This window comes from Rissa tridactyla, chromosome 5, assembly GCF_028500815.1.
Source record: "Rissa tridactyla isolate bRisTri1 chromosome 5, bRisTri1.patW.cur.20221130, whole genome shotgun sequence".
Taxonomy (NCBI): Eukaryota; Metazoa; Chordata; class Aves; order Charadriiformes; family Laridae; genus Rissa; species Rissa tridactyla.
Window position 1 is genome coordinate 22,539,893 of NC_071470.1, and position 25,503 is coordinate 22,565,395.

General features: G+C 36.9%; 1 protein-coding gene across 1 annotated transcript in view; it reads left to right on the forward strand.

The window, feature by feature from the left end:
• ADGRA3 (adhesion G protein-coupled receptor A3) overlaps window positions 1-25,503 on the forward strand; it is a 58,511-nt gene that overhangs the window by 24,217 nt on the left and 8,791 nt on the right. Inside the window, exons 5-15 of the mRNA XM_054203270.1 lie at window positions 331-402; window positions 1,944-2,104; window positions 2,989-3,202; window positions 4,155-4,319; window positions 10,912-11,113; window positions 15,218-15,367; window positions 18,098-18,259; window positions 18,537-18,740; window positions 19,686-19,899; window positions 20,057-20,265; window positions 25,039-25,163. Of these exons, the coding sequence (XP_054059245.1) occupies window positions 331-402; window positions 1,944-2,104; window positions 2,989-3,202; window positions 4,155-4,319; window positions 10,912-11,113; window positions 15,218-15,367; window positions 18,098-18,259; window positions 18,537-18,740; window positions 19,686-19,899; window positions 20,057-20,265; window positions 25,039-25,163 (1,878 nt within the window). The remainder of the gene's footprint in view (window positions 1-330; window positions 403-1,943; window positions 2,105-2,988; window positions 3,203-4,154; window positions 4,320-10,911; window positions 11,114-15,217; window positions 15,368-18,097; window positions 18,260-18,536; window positions 18,741-19,685; window positions 19,900-20,056; window positions 20,266-25,038; window positions 25,164-25,503) is intronic.

A 25,503-nucleotide genomic window follows, 5' to 3' on the forward strand; every position in this document is an offset into this window, starting at 1 on the left:
CATCAATTCACTGTGAACAACAAATTTACTTTTAAACTTGAAATACATGCTCAACATGTGCTAGTTGTTGCTTTAAATAAAAAGTTTGCTTTCAGTCCATGTTTCTGATCTTAAAATTCTTCAGCTAAAAAAGAACTATTTGGGAACAGTTTATTTTGGGATTTTTGCTAGGCCATCAGACCTGATTTTTATTCTTATGGTCTTGTGAACTATGACAGTGTGTTGTAATAGTATCTCGTAGGTTTTAAAATAATGTTATCTTGAAGAGGGATTTTCTTAGTTCAAACGTCAGTTGCTTGAACATCAAATCCTGATACTTTTACTTCATAGGAATCTTTCTGGAAATCTGTTTTCTACACTTACACAGGGAACATTTGATCATCTCGGTTCACTAAAGTCTCTGTAAGTACTTACTGCATCTAATCTTAATTGGCATGATCATTTGTGTTCTTAAAAAAAGTTTATATATGCTTGTACTACAGTTTTGCCTTTTTACTTTTAAACCTCATAACAGTGGTTTCTTTATCTGAGTAGGTGCATTGGAAAGATATTTGGGTGTTCCTTCAAAAGATGCTCAGTATTCGTTACAGTTCTGAGAGAACAAAGCTATAACGACGTCTGGGCTTCTGAAAGTTCTATTACTTTTAATAAATAGTGTTTTACACCTTTTTTAACAAAGGGAACAAATATTTTAAGGAAGATCTTAGTCCTTGAAGAACAGTAGAGTTTTGTTATACATAACAGTGGGTATATCTCAGCCTCATATTGTTTTTCTCTCCTTTAATTTCATGAGAGTTGTAATCCTGTGTAAGGAAGAAAGTAAATGAAAAAAAAATTCATCAGTGCTGATGATTAGCTTGTATTTTTCCCTGGTAGTCATGACCGTTGGCTCATTGTACTGGGGCTTTCACAAAAGCTCTGACTTCTGGCTTCAACACCGAGTTAATTTCTTGTTTATAAAGGCAAATGTTTCTTTCCTTCCTCCATCTTATTTTAATTGTCCATAAGTTGCTATTCCTGGTATTTTAATTGTGTACATAAAGGGTGCTGTCCAAGAACATCACAGGTCTGACAAGAGAACCTGGATATTACTGTCGCTATTAAAAATGTGTATGTCTGGAGGAATTTCTGTGAACAAAGACCAAATAGAGTTTCACAGGAATGTTGATTTAGTGTTTGAAGTGTTCTGTCTGTGATGTTGTGTTATCCTCTAGACATTCGCAAAAATAAAAATCAAATATTTCACTAGAGGTAAAAAACAATGTAGACACAGTGATATGTTTTGATAAATTTTTAACTGTTTCTAAACAGATAAAATATTCATGATCTCTTTTAATTTAGCTGACTACAACAGACACCTATGGGGGTGTTTGGTATGTGTTTTTAGTAAAAAGTATTAAATTATATAGAGAAGACTTTATGAATCAATGAAAAGCCTTATAGGGCTTTCATATAAAGCAGAATAAAACTATCATTAAAATTGTGAATAGTGGTTCTGAAAAGAGATATAGGTGAGAGGCTATTTTTATATTTCTGTTTATTTTACCGTTAAAGCATTTGATTGCTAAAATGAAGTACTGAAGTGTGTTAAGTTTATGGTGATGCATATTCAAGCAATTGCTTGTTAATGCTCACTTAAATAACATATACTCCCTCCATGAAAGAAATTACTAGAAACTTTTTCACGTACAGGTATTAGATGTTCCTCATATTTACGGAGAGGATTCCTTTTCTCGAGGAGTGTGTACTTTTGTTCTCAGACCACAGCTTGCAGGGTGTTAGAGTATCTTCCAGTATGTAGTGGTGGGCAAATCCACTGTATTCTGGGGTTTGACGGCTTGTTGTCTGTGAGAATGAGAGGCGTTGTACAGCTGTTGATGTCAAGCTTTCAGACCTTAGGGTGTTGCTTTTTGTCACTGTGAATACCTATTTCTGTATTGCAGAGAATTTCAGACTGATTATCTTCTTTGCGATTGCAACATACTGTGGATGCATCAGTGGTTAAAAGAAAGAAATATAACTGTACGTGAAACTAAATGTGCCTATCCCAAGTCACTTCAGTCGCAAACAGTGACCGGTGTTAAGCAGGAGCTTCTGACCTGTGGTAAGCACTCCTGACAACTCATACTTACTTTCTAACGCATTCTGTATTGTGTTAATATTAGTGAACAGGCTTTATATCTTTATTTTATTTCCCTGAAATTCAGCACTTCTATGTGATAGTGGTAATAGTGATTTCAGAGGCTGATCACTTGTTGTGGTAGTGTTGTTTGCTTTTGGAAATAAATAATAAATAAATTGGTGATTGTGGATGTTAGTCCATGGAAACTAAGGATGAGTAGCACTCCCTGAAGATAAACTCTTTTTTCCTGGTGATCCATGTTTTCCAGGCATTTTTACTTAAAATTCTCAAGAGGAATCAGAAACTAATATTTTTTTCCAAAGTCTAGCTGTCTAACTTCAGATGTGCTAATTATTCCAAGCCCAAATTCCTGAAGTTAAAAGATCTTCATTTTATGACTGACTTCCCTACATGGTGGTTCTGTTGTTGATTAGCCACCTTGTTGTGATGAAACCATGATCAACTTACTTAACTTCTTTGTTGTATTATTCTGTCTGTCAAAACAATAAAACATATGTATTTGTGATTTTGAAATATTAATAGTGAGAAATTGTGAAGAAATTAAATGCATAAATATATTTTTCATTCAAGTTTATATTTTTCACATAATTTGGATGTGGGCCGGAAAAAAATTATTGAAATGTATTACGTTAAAGGAATACATTTTTTGAAAAAGAATATGAGGAGAACTTGTATTTTTCATGTCCGATGCATCAAATGTATTTTTTATATAAATCTTGCAAGATGCAGTTTACAAGGAGTTTACAATAATTGATTCTCAGTTAGTGTATTTTTCCTCCTCTTTTGAAAAGTATGTCTATATCAGATTCTTGCTATTAATTGTGCTTTTATTTCTTGAATTCTAGAACCACCGCTTGAATTACCATCTTTCTATATGACTCCATCTCACCGTCAGGTTGTCTTTGAAGGAGATAGTCTACCCTTCCAATGCATGGCTTCGTATATTGATCAAGACATGCAAGTCTTGTGGTATCAGGATGGAAAGATAGTGGAAACTGATGAGTCCCAGGGTATTTTTGTTGAAAAAAACATGATTCATAACTGCTCACTGATTGCAAGGTGAATCTCTAAAGAGAAAATGTATTTCCCACTCCTTATTTTCTGCTCTGATTTAGTGACATTTCCATAACCTGTAAGGCCCTCTTATATCCTTGCTGAGTTGAACCTATGCAGGCAGACACTTCCCAAGTACTCTGTAACTTCACGTGTCTCTTAAATTACATGGCTTTGGTCACTGTTACTAATGATCAAGTTTCAGGAAGGTGGTTTAGAGATTTGGTTAGTCAAACCCGGCTGCTTTTTTAAAACGGGTTTAGCTATAGCAGGTTGTCCAGGACTATTGCAGTTGGGTTTTAGTTATCTGCATTACCCATTGCAGTTCATGTAAAATATGTTTGTGGTAGGATACATTTGTTCTCTTGGTACATCAAAATTATGAAAGCAAGACATTTAAGTGAACTGCTCATTGATTCTTTCCTCTTCCTTTTGAGCACACCACAGTTGGTAATATCGAAGTTCTCCAGCAGAGATCTAGAAGTATAATTTATTCTGCCTGCAGCAGATTTTTGACTCATTCAGCATCTACGGAGTAGTTATATATCCTGTAATTGTATTAGTAAATTAGGGCTCCTAACCATCACAGATTATGCATTTGAGAAGTTACTGTAGTTTGGCCTTTCTGGAACAACTATAAAAATTTTGTGTTGAAGAGCAATGATAACGCTTGGGGAATTATCTCTTCTTTCTGAAGTCAAGGAACTTTTTTCTTTGGCTGTTCTTTTTTTTTTTCATACCTTGGCAGAATTGAGGGCTAGAAGAACAGTAAACATTTCTCTGTTAGTTATAGTACATGGATTCATAGACAGCTCTGGTTTCGTAAGATCACTCACAGTTGTATGTAATTGATTGTTTCTTCCATTGTCTTTCTATACTTTATTCATCTTTTGGTAAAAGCTTACATAAATTTTATTGCAAGACTGTTGCCTCTTATTTGTTTATTTTATCTTCCCAGTGCACTGACGATCTCAAACATTCAGGCTGGCTCCACAGGAAACTGGGGCTGCCATGTACAAACCAGACGCGGGAATAACACAAGGACAGTAGACATTGTGGTGTTAGAAAGTTCTGCGCAGTACTGCCCTCCAGAGAGGGTTGTGAACAATAAAGGGGACTTCAGGTTGGTAACCTTGATTTTTATTTTTTTCTGAGAAAAGAAAGATCCATTTCGTTTTGTTTTTAACTAAGGTATTATCCTTTAAAGGCACCTATGTGGACGTGCATTTGTAAATGGTGTGTAACATTCTTAACTGTTCTAAATTAGTATGTGTTGAAAGAAGCGCACACAGCTATGCCATGAAATGTTAAACTTTGAGCCTCTTAACTCACATCTTTGGAATAGATGGAAAGTAAATGATGATATTTGAAATATATACAGGAAATTATTGGAATTGAGTAAAACTTCTTAGATGATCTGTAAGTTAGAGTTGGACTGCATACTGAGGGGGAGTTCCCACCAGGGTTTTAAAACCCTCCTGCTCCTGTACAACAAAATCATTGTCTCGGAAACAGATGATGATTCCTCCCTTGTGAGTACTAGAGTAAATAATATGAATGGTGCTTCCTCTTAATGATTCTTGGGACTGTAGTTGTAGCTCTGATGTTCCATTGTGTTGGGTATTACAGAGTATTTTATGTTTTGTTCTTACCTCTTCACCTGTTTTCCCTTTTCTGATCTTTCTGCTGCTGGTTACTCTAACAACACGTTACTCCTGGAGGTGCCAGCTGTAACAGATAGCTTCTGTATAGATTCTCTATATGTAAGGTAATGCCCTTTATAACTACTCTGTGTTGTGCTGCCCTGCAGTAGCTCCTACTGAGAATTAGCGTATGTCATAGCATATGTTTTCACTACAGTTTGTAGGGTTTATTAATGTTATAATAACTGCTTTTACCCACTCATTTATTTTCAGTTTTCTTATGCTGCTTGGCTGTGTTGATCTTCTGCTTGATCTTTTGTTTACACTTACAACATTTTCTTCTTTTGCCTGTGTACATTAGAGTGCTTTAAAGTCACCTTCTTTCTATACAGCTAATCTAAGACCATAAATATTTTATTTTAAGAAATGGAAGGTAAGTTAAAGTATATTGCTGGGGGGAGAGAAGACAAGCTTTCAAGTGCAGAAGGCCTTCTCCAGTTGTAGCAGAAATTCAGGTGAAGTCCTGGCTGAGAGCATTTGTTCTGAGTTCATCTTTACGTTCATCACTTGGACAGTTTGAGAAAAAGGGTAGCTGGTGTCTGAGTATGAGGATCTGTCAGTAAGGGAAGTAGTGTTAAGATCACTTGCTGCACAGGGGCAATTTGGAACTACGAAAGAGCTTCACTTTCACATTGTAAGGAATTATTTATATAAGAAACTTTGTGCATATCTTCTTTTTACACTGTGGTGGTTTCAATTGCAGGGATGAGCATTACATTAGAAAATGAGAACTTCCTGCTTAAGATAAAAGGTGAAGAAAGTCAAACAGATGCATGCTGTATTCATCAAAGAACACATCTATTTAAATCACTTATGCATTTTTTTAATGATACAAGTGTGAATCGTTCTTTTTTGATTTGCCATTAGAGGTGAAAACAGATGGTAAAGGCTTATTTCAAAGTGTTTTCCATTAAATTAACCTGTGCTGTTCAGTGACTGTTCAGTGTAATAGGATTTCCCCCCTCTGGAATTCAGTGGAAAGAAATAAGATTTCAGGAAATGTTCAGCTTATCAAAAAGTTCACTATGTCTGGGTTTACTATAGCAGACTTCCATTTGTAGTTTAGGTAGAGTAATAATAAAGAGTAATTTTTCACCTTTGAGACCATATGGAAATAAGGCTTTGACTAGTGAGAAAATGGTTCTGAGCAGATGGCTGTAAATGATCCTAGGTGAATTTGATTTTATAGTTTTTTAGTTGGAACTGGTTAGTCATTTTAGCTTGGAAGCTGTTTCAAAACTGGCATCCAGATTTTTATCCCTTCAGAGATGGGATAGCAAAGTGTAGCAAAGGGGAGGAAGTTTGTCTTCAGTGTCTTTGGCTCAGTAATAGTAGTTTAGCATGAGTTTATAAAGATTAGGCAAAAACTGTCTTCATCATCAAATCTATTTTTTTTAAATTTAGGTGGGTTTTTTTAAGTCTTACTTAGATAATGTCCCTGAATATGTTGCTATCCATGATTAAATTGAAAATACAGTTTGCACGTTAAAATGTAACCTAATGCTTCTGCTCCAGTAAATCCTTCAACTGTTGTGTTTGGTATAATTTTATGCTGGTAGTTGATAGAATTCTTTCATAAATATAAGAATTATCCTTTTGAAAACTGTTATACACTGGGTGTAATCTTAAAACTGTAGCTGTCATGCTCAATTTAGAGATTTACTAGGATGTAATAAGAAAGATGTAATAAGAAATATTAGGCTACCTGTAAGCTAATGAAATTATAATATAAAAACTCATTATAACTGAAAGTTATTGTTAGTTTAAAGAAATGAATGCTTTCAAAACAGAATTAATATGCATGAAGGAAAGGATTCCTTTTTAATCTCATGGTCTGGCTTTTTTTTTCTGAAATGAAATTACAGTACTTAAATGTAAATGAACCATCTTTTCCCCCACAGCTGTCTACTCTCATGTATATGTGATAAATTTTGAGCACCTAATTATAAACAGTGATGAAATAAGAGTGTTAATACAGTCCAAATTTGCACTTCTGCTAGCAGTTGGGTAAACTGTGAAAGATATTCAAGCTTAGGCTCACAAGAAATTAAGAATGCAGCCAAACTTATGTAGCCTGTGTTTGCATGATGAGAATTTCATGTCACTAGTCTGGAGGAATGTCTTCTCTGGCTTCATGGAAAGTGGAGTGTGTCTCATCAGCTCATCTTATACAGGTATTGGGAAGAAACAGTTCCTGGCTGAGAATGGTCCAGGTTAACATTCATTTAGCAAAAAAAAAAAAAAAAAAAAAATGGAATAAGGGAAGTGTAGTTACAGCTGAAACCAGTCCCCTGTTGGGCTGTAAAGAAACTTGTACCCAAACAAGGGGTATCAGTGGCAGAGGAAAGAAGACAAGGGACCCAGTTCCCCACAAAGTGCTTCTCTTTAAGGTACTGCGCATTGGTGTTCTTTCTGTGTATGTGAAATTATGGCAGTTTTAAATTGCCCACCTTTTATGTCTGGTTTAATGGAGAGCTCTCTGAATCATTAGATGAATAATATATTAGTTTTATTAGTAAAATGATTCTGTAGATATGTAAGTTTGTTATAAAGGTAGCACACGCTATATGACTATCTGGCATTGCTAATATTCTTTTGAGAAGATTGTGGTAAAAGATGATAAAATGCTGTGTAGGGAGATGAATGAAAAGTAAATGCAGTAGGAATAAAGGGACAGTAACGAAAGGGAAAGAGATGGATAAAAAAATAGGGGAAGCGGCAAGAAGAATGGGGAGAGCAGGCAAATAATCTTGTGAAACTCTAATAACCTTTGAAATAGTGTTAAACACAGAAACTCTCTTTTTTTTTTTTTTCCCATTTGATGGCTACAGAAGTTCCAGATTATATAGTTTAGAATTTATACTTGTTTAAAAATATAGTAATTAAAGCTCTCCTGAAAAACTTGTTTTTCATTTGGGTCTTGGTGTTTCACTCTGATTTCTCTTTTTCTAATTCTTTAGTGCTAGGTGTGAATAGTGAGGAAAGGAATGGTGCATGCCATTTTTCAGTGAAAATATTTGTCTTGGAGGTTGTGTCATACAACATCTGCCGGGACCGCAGAGTTTAAATTATCCTAAGGCTATGTGGCACTCGGTCTGTAAGGCAATACATCCAGTCAAAACTGAGCTGACCACACTTTAACTTAAAATGCTTTGGAAAAATAAAACTTTTAGAAAACTGTCTGTAAAGAGGGAGACAGATAATCCCTTTCAAAGTGGCATCTTTGATGTAGAAATTTAATACAAAAATTTCAGTGTTGATAGAATTGTTTTGGCAATGATGTTTTGGCATGCCAGCGTCAGGGTTTCTGGAAACCTGAGTCTGCTTTCTGGAAGCTGAGGTTTGGGGTGTATCATGCAGGGCATTTGTGGGCCTGCATGTCTTCTAACTGCTGTGCCAGCTGATTTATTAGTTGTCCTCATCTGCCTGTTTTCTTTTTGGCTTCATTCTCTGAAGGCTCATTACGTACCCCTAAGAAGTGGGAGCATTGAAGTTGCTTAGTTTTGGGCTTGATTTTCCCCTGGTCTGTGTTGATCAGACTTTATTTTAATTTGTCCATACAGAAATTTCAGAGACTTAGATAAATTTACATGTATTGTATCCCCTTATCCCTTTCTCCCTTCCCAGCAAATCCATAACTTGCTCTTATCTATCTTTTGTCCTTTCTGCTGGTTTTTCTTCTATACGGGAGAAAAGATGGTAAATAATTTATATTACCATTGTAGATTCTATACCTGTTCTTTGAATTAATTTGCATTCTCTAAAATAACTGTGTGTAGTTCCTGGCATTTAAAAGCTGTGCTAATTGTTTTTATTTATTTATTTATTCCTTCTTTCATCTAACCATCTCCATTGTCACCAGTTCTGATATAAGTTCTGTTCTGATAAAGGTTGAATGGTGACACTTCCGTTAATTTCTTGAAGTGTCTGCTGAGGCTCTGAATATAAGTGTGTGCGTATTTGCTAGGCTGGATGATGCCCAAATAATCTTCTGTCTCTTTTAGTATTCAGATCTTATGGTGATGGCCATAGTTGATAATTCTCCATTTCTTAACTAAATGATGTCACTACAATATGGAGAACTGATTTGTAATGCCAAAGCCTTTGTTTTTCTATTTTGGTTTGTTGTAATTATTGTCTGGGCTTTTCCATTAGTTACCTTACTGACTTTGAATTCTTTCATAGTTGTTGCCGTGACCTGTGCATTTTAAGGGTGCCACCAGCAGCTATCTTTGAGTTGCTTGTTGCCCAAACCTAAGTAATCTTTGCCAAAATGGCCTGAAGTAAGAGTCTGTCTTCCATTACTGAACATGCTGAAATTGTTCTGTTAGAGCTGATTAGGAATAAATAGGAGTTTGAGATAGAGAAGACTTTCAGTATACCCCAAAAAGTTTACCTTTTGCATCATTTAGTATAATTGAAAAGTGTAGCTTTTTGCCTTGGTCCATCCATCCCTGGAGTTACTCTCTCCTTCGAGGAGGAATTGTGGTAAATCCCAGCATCTTCAGTAAGAGAAGTTACTTAACAGATGAATAAGAGGAAGAAGAATGGAACTGACTCATTCAGTGTCTCTGCTGTGGTAGTATTGCTTAAATTTTAATTTCCTGAAATGGAAATCTTTCTCTATCTTTCTGTGAACACAGAATTTATTTATTTTTTTTAAAAAATATAGTTATGTTCTGAGCATCTCTTAATTTAAATGATAGTAGAGACTAAACAGGCATTTACTGAAATGCAGTCCGGATATAAAAGCAAACTTTAAATCCCAGTGTAATCTAGCAGACTGATTTGTTTGACCATTTCAATTTTTGGAGACAACTGCTTTGTGCAAGGCCCTTTGAAATACTTAAAACTGAGGAAAAGTATGTTAAGCTCCTTGAACAGCCTTAAGAGCTAACCTTAATTATGGTACAGAAAGCCTGGGATGATCAGATGAAGCTCTCTTGTTCTTAGTTTTAGTTAAACCTTATATGTTGGGTTGCTGGATTTGAGACACTTAGCATTCTACAGTGTAGGTATGTATGCTTTTTGCTTTTAAACTTCAGGTATTGGTGTTCTGAATGATAAAATACTGCTTATGCCTATCGTAGCAGGGGAGAGGGCTGGAAGCAGGGGCTGGCAGACTGGCTGGCATTCCTTGTCCCTGTCCTACCCTCTTCTCAGCATTCCAACTTAATTCAGAAGTGGTTTCCTTCTATTCTTATATTTACTTTGAATCAGTTCTGATCCCATGAGTGATCAGCGCACTAAAGGCATATTGCAATTTAACTAATGTGCTTATTTATTCTTTATTTCACTTTTATCCGTGTATATGTTTACACAGATAAAGTATGTAATAAAATTACAGAGGAGGAAGTTGAGAGAATGTTAAAAGTTTTCTTAAAAAGTGCTTACCTCCGCGTATCTTGAGTGAAAGGAATTCTTTTTTATTTTCTTAACATTATGAACACCTTCTTTTCCTATTTAGTTTCTATTAGATATTATGTTTGGTTGCAAAATTGTTCAAGTGGTTGTACTACTGCTACTGTTTCTTAATTACTATAAGTGTATTCTTCTGTTCATATCTGTGGTTTAGTATTGATATGAATGCAGTCATTTGAAAGTTACATTGATGCATGTGAACAGGACAACTAGAAAGCTTGCAGGGTTTTCTATTATGTATTTAACTGGTTTTATAGTGTTAATACGGAATTTTTCATGAAGTAGGCAAGGGTTTTGTATAAAAAAACCTGTAAACTATTTTTAGTAAATTTATAAACACCTTTTTCTCTCCACCTGCAGCCTCATGAAAGAATTAAAAAAAAAAAAAACATGCTAGCATTAGAACTTGTTTTGTTAATAGTACACAAATATGAACAGCTTGAAAATACTGAAGGCGAGCCAAGGTGGCCCTTTAAATAGTTTAGAGATGCTTAGTTTTGAGTGTCTCTTTATTTCATGTTGTAGTGCTTAATCCTTTTATTTACTTGTCATGTAAATTTGTCTAACTTTTTTTTGCTTTTGACTCCCCAGGTGGCCTAGAACGTTGGCAGGCATCACAGCATACCTGCTGTGTACACGTTATTCTGCTGGCAGTGGGATATATCCTGGCAACTCACAAGATGAGAGAAGAGCATGGCGCAGATGCGACAGGGGAGGCTACTGGGCAGAAGAGGACTACTCCAGGTGCCAATATGCGAATGATGTGACTCGCGTTCTTTATATGTTCAACCAGGTAATTTGTGCATTTCTATAAAATCAAATTCTTTAATGAAAATAAAAATTCAAAAGTCTGTTTCTCCTTTTTATTTTTTTTTTAAGCTGGTAATACAGGTGGCCTGGATGAATTGTGATGAACACACGCCTCTGAGTACAACGCTAGAACTTCTAGGTCTATGTTTAGTGTTTGATTCAATTATGAGCGCCCCCAGACTGGAAGTGCAAGGAAAATTTTATTCTTTGGTGTACTTGTGTAAAGCATAAGAGAATAGTACTTGTCATTATTGCTTTTGTCAACTGGATGCCCTGCCCTGCCCACACCCTATAAAGAAACAAGGCAGGCTGAAGTTGTAATGGAGAACAGCTATAGAGAGTAGTCAAACTGCTCTGCCTCTGTTGCTGTAAACCTCTTAATAGACTTGGCGGGGCTTATGAGAGTTAACTAGGGAAAGTGGTGAGTATTAACTCGATTTCTCTAAGTTGGTAGTACTGACCAGGATACAGGAGAGTATTCTGGATTTTTAAATGTAGCTATGAAACAAAATTTTACAGCTCCAAACTAATTTAGAGGCTTACCTATAGTTAGTGCACACTTTCACAAACACCATTCTACAGTGATGTACCCAACCTTGTATGTGTAGGTGCTCTATTGTAAAAACTTCTCCGTAAAGCTTTAAACTTTCTGATTTAAGCTTGGTATTTTCCAGTGCACACTGTCAGATTGCTAGCATCAGTGCAACAGGTGAAACTGTGGAGATATGAGAATGTTTTTGGTTTTTTTTTTTTGGTGTGGTGGGTTTTGGGGTTGTGGTTTTGGTTGTTTTTTTTTTTTTTTTTTAATGATCCGGCTATGCCACTTGAGTTGATGATGTTGGTAGCACCATCCGCATTTAACATGGACCATGGTGCTTGTGTGACCTCAGGGTAGGATTACTGTGTGTTGCATGTGTTCAGAGTCTTTTAGCGTGGGAGCTCACATTCTTTTAGAGGAAACTTCACTCTGTGTGTCAGAAGCACAACAGCAGCCCCTAACTGGGACAATTGGGATCTAAACTGATATTTGCCCTTTGGATGTCTCCGATTTATTCATGTGGTGAAGGCTTGATGTCCAGTGGTTTGGACTAAATCTAGTTTGAGGTGCAAGCATCGAACTGCTGCATATTGTGTAGATTGGTTGTTGCTGACTTGCTCCCTCTGTGTTCAGTTCCTTACTAATGCAGACACAGCTTTTTAGCTTCCTGATCTGGTGCCCTTGGGGGACAGAGTGTACCCTCAGCAAGTTTGCTGATGATACAAAACTGGGAAGGGTGGCTGACATGCCAGAACGCAGTGCTGCCATTCAGCGAGACCTGGACAGGCTGGAGAGTTGGGCAGAGAGGAACCTTATGAAATTCAACAAGGGCAAATGTATGGTCCTGCATCCAGGGAGGAATAACCCCATGCACCAGTACAGGCTGGGGGCTGACCTGCTGGAAAGCAGCTCTGTAGAGAGATACCTGGGAGTCCTGGTGGACAACAAGTTGCCCATGAGTCAGCAATGTGCCCTTGTGGCCAAGAAGGCCAATGGCATCCTGGGGTGCATTGAGAAGAGCATGGCCAGCAGGTCGAGGGAAGTCATCCCTCCCCTCTACTCTGCCCTGGTGTGCCCACATCTGGAGTACTGTGTCCAGTTCTGGGCTCCCCGGTTCAAGGACAGGAAACTACTGGAGAGAGTACAGTGGAAGGCTACAAAGATGATCAAGAGAATGGAGCACCTCTCTTATGAGGAAAGGCTTAGAGACCTTGGTCTGTTTAGCCTGGAGAAGAGAAGACCGAGAGGTGATCTTATCAATGCTTATCAATATCTAAAGGGTGGGTGTCAAGAGGATGGTGGCATCAGACTCTTTTCAGTGGTGCCTGGTGACAGGACGAGGGGCAGCAGACACAAACTGGAACACAGGAAATTCCATCTTGACATGAAGAAAATCTTCTTTACTTTGAGGGTGGCAGAGCACTGGCACAGGCTGCCCAGAGAGGCTGTGGAGTCTCCTTCTCTGGGGATATTCACAACCCGCCTGGATGCATTCCTGTCCAGCCTGCTCTGGGGGAACCTGCTCTGGCAGGGGCTTGGACTAGACGATCTCCAGAGGTCCCTTCCACCCTGACCATTCTGTGATTCTGTGACCCATGAGCACTGGTGTAAGAAACGTGGAACGGTGGGAGGGAGAGAAAGGGAAAGTACTGCCTGTTCTGGTTCAAGTTAAACTTAAGGGTTGACATAACTGCTTGTGCTTTACATTCCTAGCACTAGAGGTGAGTGCCATGGCTTAGTCACAAGAAACATGTTTGAGGGCTGAAAGGGGGAGCAGTGGTGCTTCATGACTGGCTAGCAGCTGGGAGATAATGCTGGGAATCCCTTTGTGGGACACAGCAAGGTTAAGCGTTTGATTATTGAGAGTTTTGATGCTGCTGGTTTTCCTTTTCCTCTTCCTCATCTGAGAATTTACATTTTTCCACGAGGTCTGTAACAGCTTGACACTACTCCTGCCTAGGCACTGTAGCCCAGCTGCTGAAGAGCCTAAATTACTTCAGCCTGTTAGAACTCCTCTTGCTTAGCCAACATTTATTAGGTCACGGAAGAATGTTGCCACCTTCGTGTTAAGAAGTTTAAAATGTGAGGGTCAGATTGGTGTCTTCAGGAAAGCAGAAGTATAATTTCCATGTGTGAAGTAGATGACTTCTATTGTCTGCTTAAAAATACATGCACACAGGTATGGGACACTGAAATAGAGGTTTCAAAATTTTATTTTGTTTTTTTTTTTTTTTAAAGGGAGAAGTGGCATGTTTTGGTTTTAAGAGTTGTTTTTACTCATTAGAGCCTTCCTCTTTAGGTGTAGTAGGTCTGTAATTTTTAGCAGTATTCTGTACAGAAACTTATTGTCTCTCAGACTTAATATTAAATATAAGAATATAATAAGCATCTTTAGAGCCTTAGAACGTAAAGGCAGTTGAGCCGTTTTGAACATTAGAACTCTGCCAAGCAATTTAAATCAAGTAGAGGAATAAGTTGAAAATTAAGTGAAACTTTTGTAATGTTTATACACGAACACTTATATTTCACTGTTCTTGTTTTTGTATCGTACAGGTATAGTTTTAGGTGAAAAGAAATTAATGTTTAAAGAAAAAGTTCAAAGCCATTAAAAAGAGTATCTGAATTTGAAAGTTGACTTTGCTTAATGTGTGTTATGACTTTGAACTTCATTTACACTTTTAAATGCATGACTTCTAGTGTTTTGGAAAAAGAATAATCTTCCATTAATTGCATTAAAATCTATGTACAATTATCAAGACCAGCAGGAACATATGTATAGTTGTGCTTATGTGGCACATTGCAAATCCAGTAGGGCAGACAAGAGACCTGTACACCAAAAAAAAGTAGAGATGGGACATCTCTAGTTTGGATTATTGTGGATAAACAGCATCTGAACATGAGCTGATAACATTTGCACAGCTTTCCACTGTACTATGCGAAATTTCACATTTTTGGTCCCTGCTAGCTCAGAGACATGTTGATGCTGTGTACTATTTAGTGAAGAATTTTCCAGCATGGTGCTTGTTTCAGGAAGGAAATCATGAGCTTTATCATAGAGAGGATCTGTCTTGTTGGTTGTTCTTTGTTGTTTTGCGTGTGTTCCATTCCGACTGCTTTCTGTAATTACAGAATCAACAAGGAGTGCTACAGCCGTAGTGTGCTTGAATTTCTTTTGGCTTCTTTTGCTATAAAATGCCATACTATAGGAGCTCTGTGTTGTCATGTCTAGGCTCTGGTAAATAGGAAAATAAGCATTTGACATACTTTTTTTTTTTCTTCTGCTTTTCTTGGTGCAACCTCTCTCTCTTCTAGGACAACAGGATGTGACCCGTTTTCTGGCTGCAGATACAAATGCTGTTTCTCTGGCTTGTGGGAGATGTTTTTGCTAATAGATAAGGTGGTAGTCCCTGGCTACTTAAAACACTGTGATCCCCATGGGGATTGCTGTCCTCTTTGGGAAAATGCTTGCTTATTAATTGTTGAAGTGTTGTCTCTGTCTTGTGCTTAATTTTCCCTTCTTCAAAATGCTTATGTTTGTTCTCTGTGTAGATGCCGCTCAACCTTACCAATGCAGTGGCAACAGCAAGACAGCTCTTGGCTTACACTGTTGAAGCAGCAAATTTTTCTGATAAGATGGATGTTATTTTTGTGGCTGAAATGATAGAGAAATTTGGAAGATTTGCTGAAAAATATAAAGAGGTAACTGGATAATTTGCCATCACTTTAAAGATAATCAAAGTGTTTGTCCTTAAGTATTCTGAGCAGTGAAACCTTCTCAACGTTAGATGCAGGCACTCAGTTAGTGGATTATCAGATTCTATTCCATGTTTTTGTTTGTTTAGTAGGTCCCTGAAGTTGCTGACCCATGGTCACAGACTTTGCATTCGCGCTGAGATGATCCAGCATTCACTGGACCTGTAATGTGAGTAACACCTCTGGTCAGCACTGGAGCAGGGAGATGGGTACAGTAAGTCTGTTTTTATTTAATATGGAGTGGGTCACACAGGTTTTCATTGGTATGTTCTTATCTAAAAATACAAATAATGAAAGCCTCAGAGATCCTCTCAATAATGAATAAAACAAGACTTATCTTCTCCCCTCCCACCATGGTAGGCTGTCTTTATTCAGTATTGAGCTGTATCTCTAAGGTTTTCAGTATTCCTATATCTTGCAGGATATAAGATAAGACGTTAAAATAAAATCTTAGAGAACGCTCACTGTTGGAGAGAAAAATGCGAGTGGTTGAGTAGTCCCACCAGTGGGTAGGAACTCTCTGTTTCACTGCTGAACAGAGGTTATATTGATCTCACTGTACAGTGCATGTTGGGAAGTTGGAGACCACAATGCCTCAATTTTAAACTTGCGCAAAAAAAAAAAAGCCAAATTTCCCCGTCCACCCTCAGCAAACCATAAATGCTGGTTGTAAATTCTTTGTAGAACTCCTTGGAGAATTTTCAGGCTAAATCTCCTTTTTACAGTCATAGCTTGGGGTTTTTTGGTATATTTTGGAATTATACAAGCAGTTCATTAAATGCATGGTTTTGTACCCAGTCAAAAATAGAAATATGTTTTAGTTTGCTGCTTGATTTGTTACATTATAAGGGTATTATTTTCTCAGCTGTGATTCATTGTCTGTAGGGTGACACAATCTGGCATTACTTTGCCATGTTTGAAGGTGATAGATGATATGAAAAAAATCTAAGTCAAATTCATAGGTAGTTTTGATCTTAGATGATGTATTTTTTATCTTTTGAAGTCAACCTCTGATGTGCTGATATATTCAAGGAACATGAGTGCAATTTCATTTTATAACTTTTAGTAGCTATTAATTAGACATAGTTATTTCTTATTAGGGTATTACTCTACAAACTTTTTTCTTGACACTGTATTCACTTATACCATCTTATTGTCAGTTCTTAGTTTTTGTTACAGTGGCTGTTCTGAAAGATAATACTATAAATTATAAAAAGCTTCATTTAATAGCTTTTTCATGTCAGAAGAAGAAACAAACTGAAGACAAATGCTCAGAAAGTCCTTAGCATATTGTCCTAAGTTAGAATGCAATTGGAAAAACTTCTGTGTACCTCGATAAACAGGGGAAAGAATGATGTGTAATATTTTTTTAAAGGTATGAAACACCTTAAGTCCTGTGACTTAAGGATCTTTATGCTGATAATTTATTGGAAAACCACCATTTGTTGATGAGTAAAACAGATACCGCTTTTCAAGTAGTAGTAAGTCATAATAAACATCTTCAATTAATTTAACTTTGATTGTTCTTGAGAATTTAATGAAAAGGGCTACAGTCTGCAAATGCTGCTTGAGGCTGTGTGTTGGCTGTTGAGAATGTTTACTGATTGTAGCTTCTGTCCCCTAAAAAAATCCAAGTTCTTAAACCAGTGAATATTTTTATATTCCTGTTCTTGCCTTTATTTTTAAAGACTTAAAAAAAGAGGGACAAGCTGCTGTTCTGTCCTTATGAGTAATATTCTGGAAAGAAATTGGGCAGCCTGGATGGTAAAGGAGATGTCTTCCCCACCTTCCCCTGTCTCTCTTTACGCAGAAAATTCCAGTCCCTAAATTTAGGCACTGTGAATTGCATTTCAGTTAATTCCACTAGAAAATACATATATGTTCACTTTTGGTCCAATATTTGTCACTGTTTCTTAAATGTTGTGAAAATGCAGTGTAGGTCATTGTTGTCAATGTAGGTGCTCATTAGTTTTTGGCAGAGTTGTGGCCTAAATAAATGAATTCCCACTATAGTTTGTATTTGTCTGTCATACAGAAGACAGGGTAGGGAATGTGAGCATAAACTTACAGCAATGTAAGTGGTGGTTTGAAAGCAGCTCTGGTACCCGTGGGTATTTGCTGTCTCTCTCATATATAACCCGTGACCTAAAAGAGTTCATGCAAAATTGAAGGCAAGCAAGGAAGGAACCAAAGAAAAGGCAGAAGTAGCGAAAGGAAGAGAAGCAGAAGGGTTATGTGTTAATTTTTTGCCTGTAATACTCTTTTCTTATTATCTTCCTGCACATACACAAACTGTATTATTGATGATTTATAGGTTTTTAAATTTTTCTTTATTTTAGGTTTAAATTTGATTATAAATAGTTCTTTTAAACATTTAGTACCGTATAATGTGGAGTATTACAGTCTTTGCTTTTAATGAAATATCTGTATTTCTGATGTTTTTGTTTTCTAAGTCTAATGTAAACAGACAAATTACATTGGCGTAACATTTTTCTTGGATGGAAGTAAATGTCAAAGTATTTCAGTATCTCAGCTTGACAAGCGGTGATGGAGATAGGAACAACCAATTTCCTTTTGCTTTTTGTGCTGACAGGTCGCTTTGTATTTTCTGAGAATGATCCTACTTGATGAACGCTTTCAAAGATATAAAGTAGTCTTATTTCTCTTCCCTGTTAGCTTGGTGACGTGATGGTGGACATAGCAAGTAACATTATGTTAGCCGATGAACGTGTTCTGTGGATGGCACAAAGGGAAGCCAAGGCTTGCACTAGAATTGTACAGTGTCTGCAGAAAATTGCTATGTATCGGCTTGCAAATGGAGCTCAAGTTTATTCTACTGTAAGTATAAATTTATTTATTTAGAAGACATTTTGCTGGCTCTTGAGTTTCAATAGCTTTTTATTTTTCTTAATAGATGTTGGCATTATCTGAAATGCCTACTTTTTCTGTAGGGAGAAGAGAAATACTCTGAACAGATTTATCCCTGACAGATGAACAGAAACACTTTTCTGGGTGTTTTTTTTTTTTTGCTTCTGGCGGAGAATCCCTTTAAGGTTATTTATTATTCTTCCCGTGATGTGTAAAATCATGTAACGTTTGATTTTTGTCATCACAGTATTCTCCAAATATTGCTCTTGAGGCTTATGTAATAAAGGCTGCCGGCTTCACTGGGATGACATGCACCGTATTTCAGAAAGTGGCTACATCTGACCGTACAGGACTCAGTGATTATGGGAGAAGAGATCCAGATGGAAATCTAGATAAACAATTAAGCTTTAAGTGCAACGTCTCAAATACGCTGTCAAGTCTGGCTTTAAAGGTCAGATACTCATTGTTTCCCTACTGTCTTTGTAATAATATCTTAAATATGAATCAGTTGGCAAGCAAATTTATATTATTAATTTCTAATGTCAAAGTAGCATTTTTACATAATGCAGAATGATTGTGATGAGATAATTAAAGTGACAAAGGATAATAAAGTTTGATTATAGAATAATTTTTTAATGAGTAGGTGTGGTTTTCTTTATTAAAACATCTTAAGTTGAAAGATGCTTTCAGACCTTTTCATAAGTATGGAAATTGAAATGCTCCCTAGTTCATAATAATATTTGGCTTTATTTTGCTGTATGTTCACCTTTGTTACTTATTAAATCAGATATTACCAGTCTCCTTAAATATCTGAAATATTCTGCTCAGAGTAATTAAGCATGAAATAGAAGATGGACCTGAAAGGTTAATTTTATTTGTGGGTGTGTGTACGCGCACACGTGTGTGTATATATATATTTATGGGAGTGTGTATAGAATGGAAACACTTCCTCATATTCTGTAAAAGTAATTTTTCAGTTACATTCCCTTACGCATCAGTTTGCTTTTATCATTTAATGTACTAATGCACAATTACAGCATTTCTCTTTGTTTGCTTCTTGTGGCTGTTGCTTCTAGCTGCCAATAGTCTAATCTGGAAAACTCTCTGTAATGGTTTACTGATACTAACTTGAACTCTACTCTCTGTATCAAGTAAGGTAACTACAGAAACTTAACTTTTTTTTTTTCCTCTTTAAAATAGTGTTAAGACTTTAATAACCTGACTCAACTATTTTATCTTGGGTTATTTGGAAACACTGTCAAATAGATTCGTCACAATACATGGTCTGCTAAATGCATTCATCTCTGACATCGTTCAGGTGGAGAAGTTGCTGATTTAATCTCTGTGAAGAATTTCTTGTTCATTTTAAAAATTAAAAAAATCTGTTTATTTCTAGAACACAATTGTGGAGGCTTCTATCCAGTTGCCAGCTTCCCTTTTCACCCAAAAGCAAAAAAGAGAAATCAGACCAGCAGATGAATCTGTCTACAAGCTTCAGCTTATTGCGTTTCGCAATGGAAAGCTTTTTCCAGCGACAGGGAATTCAACAAATCTGGCTGATGATGGAAAACGTCGTACAGTTGTAACACCAGTTATTCTTACCAAGATAGGTTTGTTTTTTTATTATTACTTTTTTTATGATCTATAAAAATAAGAACGATTTTTGACTCCTTTGTTTCGACTAGTGTATACCTAATGAAAGGTTTTTAGCATCTAATGTGTTACATGTTGAGACATTTATGTGCAAATACATTTCTTTTATAACAGATGGTTTAAACCTAGCCAGTCACCACGTTCCTATAAATGTGACACTGCGGCGCATTGCGCATGGAGCAGATGCTGTTGCAGCTCAGTGGGACTTTGATCTACTGAACGGACAAGGGGGATGGAAATCTGATGGTTGTCGCATTCTCCTGTCCGATGAAAATATTACTACCATTCAGTGCTACTCCCTCAGCAACTATGCCGTTTTAATGGTATGACACTTAGAATTACATGTCTCTTTCTGGAATTTAAAAATATTCCAATAGAATTCTGTTTTATATTTTCCTTGCATTAAAGAGAATGAGAATTCCCATGTTCCATTTCACATAAAACTAGACCTAAGAAATAAATCTTCAGGTTTTGCTTGTGTTAATATAAATGTTGGTGTAAGGTGAGGTTTAAGTGGAAATCTGTCAAAGTGGAATTTATTACTGAATATACTAGATGCAAAAGAATTTTTATATGGAAAGCACTATATTATAGGAAGCCATTTTAATGAGCTACGTGATCAAATGGGCTTTTATGAACTTTAGTCTAGTAATGGCAGTTTAAAATAAAAGTAGCAGTTTTAAAAAAAAAAAAAACAAACACTATCTTCTCTGTTTTAGATTGAATTTGTTAGCTTTGTCTGACAGGAGTGTTTTCTTTCTGTGATCCATAACCAGAAATAGCTATTTCACTGCAAATTAGCTATTCATTCACTAGTATGTAGGTCTGTTACCAGAAGACATTGATTGAAAAAGGAAACAAAATCAAAACACTGAGTTACTATCCAAAATATTTTTGAAATACTGCTTCAAAAATAGTATCTGAACTCCAGTCTTAGCATGTTGATGTCAATAAAATGGTTAACTGGTTCTAAAATATAGTGATGGTTAAAGAAGAAGGGAGTGAGACACCTTGTTTTAGTGCTCTTCGGTTATGAAGTAGCATTTCTTCTTTGTCTGTTCCCAAAGCTCTCTTTCAGAATTTGGCCTTCCCTTTTTACAGACGGTGACTGTTACCCAGCTCATCAGTCATCACCACAGGTGCTAAGTGATATGTAAAAAGGCAGGGGTAGTAGGAAGGTGAGTGAAATAGGAAGACGTTTAGGAAATATCGTTAACTTAAGTGTAAATTTGATATGGGTTTTGTTGTAGTTAAGGTGCTCTGTGTGGAATTAAATATATACTTTTATGTAATCATATGTGGAAGAAAGAGGATTCCTTTATGATGATCAGTGCATACGAAGTTGCTATTTTTGTTCTGCAACTCACACTTTCAAAAATCTTTCTGTTAAGAGAATTAAATAGTAGAATACCAAAAAGCTAAACAGAAATGAAATTAAGATTTACATGCCAAGCTTTTTAAAAGAGCTCAAAGAGAGCAACTTTTCACTTTACCTCTGAAGGTACCATTTTAAATTACTTCAAACTGCTATAATCCTATAGTTCCCTTTGATATTTTTAAAATATATAATCCTTTCCTAAAACATAACAGCGGTCTTTAAAAAGGAATTAAACTTCATTTGCATGTGTAGTGTGCATGTAAAGAGAGAGTATGCTTTAAATTGGTCACATTCCTGCCATCTGGAGGAAGAAAAATGAAGAGCATATTCAATCCGCTGCTGTAAATGACTGTTTCTAAATTAATACATGGTAAGATTATAATCAATATCTTATTGAGAGTTGCATAGAGAACTGTTGACAGGAATGAAAAAAAGTTCGAGTAAGAGGCAGCTTTCTTCCTTTTCTGCCAATGCCTCTTATTCTATGCTTGCTCAAAACTGGTATTCCTTAAACATTTAGGTACTTCCCGAAATGTTAGGCTGCAGGGACTGGAGAGGAGAGGGTTGGTGGAGGACAACAGAATAATGTTCATCTGTTAGATGTTCCTTGCACACTGCAAAAGCTTGGGATGTCTTAAGTAGCTGCTGAAAAAGGTTTTCATAATGCCTATCTGTATATTAACCAAAAAAACCATAATAGCCTGTTTCATTTGTACTCTGTCATAGTGTTGTCAAAGTCTGGGTTCTGGTCCCAGGCTCATAGGAAATTTTTTGGGTTCAGTTTTAGAACTTTGTCTTTTAATTCAGCAGTTGTCATTAACATCAAGTAAATGAACAGTACTGGCAGGAGGGACCTGAATGCAATATTCCATCATCCTGCTTGGGTGGCAAATGACTTAACCAGAGTTATTTCACTCTTTTTTTTATTGGGTCTACTTTACTTTAGTATGCGTATGTATAAGAAAGCAGTTTGTAACGTACTGCTCGTCTTATTGCAGAGTGTCATGTGAAGTCCTTTCTGATAAGGAAACTCATAACTGAGTGCCTAGTTTTATAATCTAGTGGATTAGGAAAATACAGTTAAAAAAATTTGTATTTATTTGGAAACAACTTTATCACTATTTAATAATCAAAGTGAAAACCAGGAGGCTCAGCTGAAATCTCATTATTATAGGCCTGCAGCAGAGGAAAACAACCAGCAAGGGCATTTGAGAAGAATCGTAGTTCTGCTGGTTGGCTATAAATGCCTGAATGTTCTTAATATCATCTCTGCTGTTATTTTACTGTCATTCTTTTCTACTGAATTATTATTTAGGGTCAGTTTAGCTCATAAATAAGATGATGAGCTCTCTTCACTCCTTTTAGTAGGCCTGATTAAAAAAAAGTCAGTGCAGTCGGTGAGAATTCCATTGGCTTAGTGGGTGTTGGGTCAAGGCCTTTGCTAGCTAGGCTAGGCATGCTGAGTGTCCTCAGGTGTTTTAGAAGACTGTTGTAAATCTTGCCATTTTGTAGCTCTTGTTCTCTAGGTCCACACCAATACACGCGTGACATCTTCTTACCTGTCACCCATCTGGAAGCAGAAACAGGAATTCTCCTGCGGTTTCTGTTCTCCAGTACTCACTGGCTGTAGATGATGATGCATTCACTCGCTTGTAGCAGCAATGAGTTCCTAGGGATCTCCAGCTGGAGATCAACCAGGCCATGGGTAGTGTTGAAATTGGCTGACACTGGCTGCCTAAGGCATAGTGTCTTATGATCTCTCCCAAAGTGTTTTTTCCAGGTGCCAAAGAAAACCAGATACATAAAAATCAAACTGCCAATCTGATTAAATTATTTTGAAATGAGGTTGGTGAGTTAGTTAGGAATAACAAATTTATATTGTGATGAAAGAACAATTGAAGGAGTGATGAAGAGACTGTTGACTCTTAATTTAATTGTAAGCCTCAATTCAAGAACTCTTCTCCTGTCCATGAAATCAGATTACCCATCTTAACCTTAAAAAGAGATTGTGTATCACTGTGATTTTTCTCAAAACAAACTGAAGGTTTGTCCTAATGTTCTGCCATTCTTTGTGAATGCCAAACAACTTCTCCATTCCCCCAACACACTTTTGAACTTTGCCAACTCTAGAAGTTTAAGAGTGACTCACTCACAATTATAGGTGAGAGAAGTTTCTGTATCCTGTCTGTTGTGAAAAATTCTTTTTAATATATTTTTCTGCTGATCTTAGTTAAGCGAATTTGTTTTATTTTGTGCTGGAGGGGACTGAAGGGTTTTTTCAGCGTTGATTACCATGACGGAAATGGAACTCTAGTAAACTGTAACTACATCTTAGATGTTATTTGAAATACTGCCAGGCTTTAACAGTCCAAGGTTCCGTTTCATGCTTACTTTTGAGTAATGTTTTGACAGGTGGGTTCAGAAAACTTAAACGATGCATGTGAGCTGCTGAATTGTATTTGAGTTACCAACTACCTATTCTGATCAAGCAGTGATCATAGAATAACAGTCTGGTGGGAACATTTGGGTGTCGTTTGGTCCAATTACCTGCTCAAAGTCTCATCAGCTTCAAAGTCAGATCATATTGCTCCAGGTCATATTCATTCAAGCTGTGAGTGTCTCCAAGGACAGAGATTACACAGTCTCTCTGGGCAGTATGCGACCACTTTCATTGGAATTTTTTTCCTCTATCTAATCAGTATTTTCCATGTTGCTGGTAATGTCCATTGCCTCTTATCATTTCACGGTTCAGCTCCAAGAAGAGTTTGACTCAGTCTTCTTTATACCATCCCAGTAGGTAGTTCAATATAGTAATGGAACTTCTTCCATCTTCATTTTCTTCTTGAAGATGAACAAACCCAGCTTTTCCAGCCTTGGACATTGTGCGCTTCAGCCCACTAGTCATCCTCCTGATCTGTTAGACCAGTATGTACTGGATCCTTTCTGGTACTGGAGAGCCTCAAATTGAAGACAGTTCCACAGAGGTGGTCTTGTCGTGCTGGACAGAAGGGAATAATCAGTCCACCCGCTGGCTGTGGTTTTGGTAGTACAGCGAAGTGTGGCCTTGGGCCGCAGGCTACGCTGCGGACTTGTGGGCAACTTTTGTCTGCCAGTACCCTCAAGTGGTTCTGTGGTTGCTTTACGTTCAGTCCAGTGTCCAGCCTGTATTGTTACATTACTCCATCCCAGATGCAGATCTCTTCACATCTTCATTTGTAAATTTTGTGATCTTTCATCAGCCCCATTTCTCTGGCTCACCAACATCCCTTTAAATATCCTCCAGTCTATTGATCAGTCTCCCCGGCCTATAGCATCATCTGCAAACTTGCTGAGGGCACTTTCTGTAACGTTCTTTGTGTTGTTGCAGAAGGCAATAATCGTAACTAAACCACAGTTCTACATGCTATACATATAAGTATTTTAAGAAGAAAAAAATGGTGTGTGCCTATAAGCAGCTAACTTCTCTGTATATTCAAGTATATATGAAATTTAAGTGTTCTATAAGATGCGTGACTGTGTCTAGGTCAGCCAGAATAGCAAGTAATTGTGGAATAAAGCCAGGAGCATCAAATAATAAATAACTGAAGGGTTGGGGTGGGGGGAAAGGTTCATCTAGAAGGTTTCTATTTCTTTATTTTGTGTTTCCTCTGCCGTTTTCCCCTGCCCTCACAAAACGAAGAAATAAGGTGGACTAATGTTGATTTGTTTTTCTTGTCAGGACTTGACAGGAGCAGAGTTATATACGCAGCCAGCTGATCTTTTGCATCCAGTAATTTACGCCACTGCCATGGTTTTGCTAATGTGCCTGTTGATGATCATAGTCAGTTACGTATACCATCACAGGTATGAATCAAAATGACTAGGCTGAAAAAATTAGTTTCATACTGCTTAGGACTACTTTTCCTTTTTGATAGGAACGCAATATAGTAATCTGCATTTGAGTTTTTATTCCTGTAAAATTTGTTGCTGCAAACAGTCAAGTAAGCAGCTATTTCATGTTGTCTACGGTATGACAGTTTAGCTCTCTTAACCATGTATCTCTTTAATTCTTCACTTTTGCATCATGATGAAAGAAGAGACCACTGAAGAATGAGGGTAGAATTTAACAAACTATTCAGCCTTTTACATTTCTGTTGATGTGAAAGCTCGAAGCCTAAAATTTTTGAATCAGGCCCCAAATAGT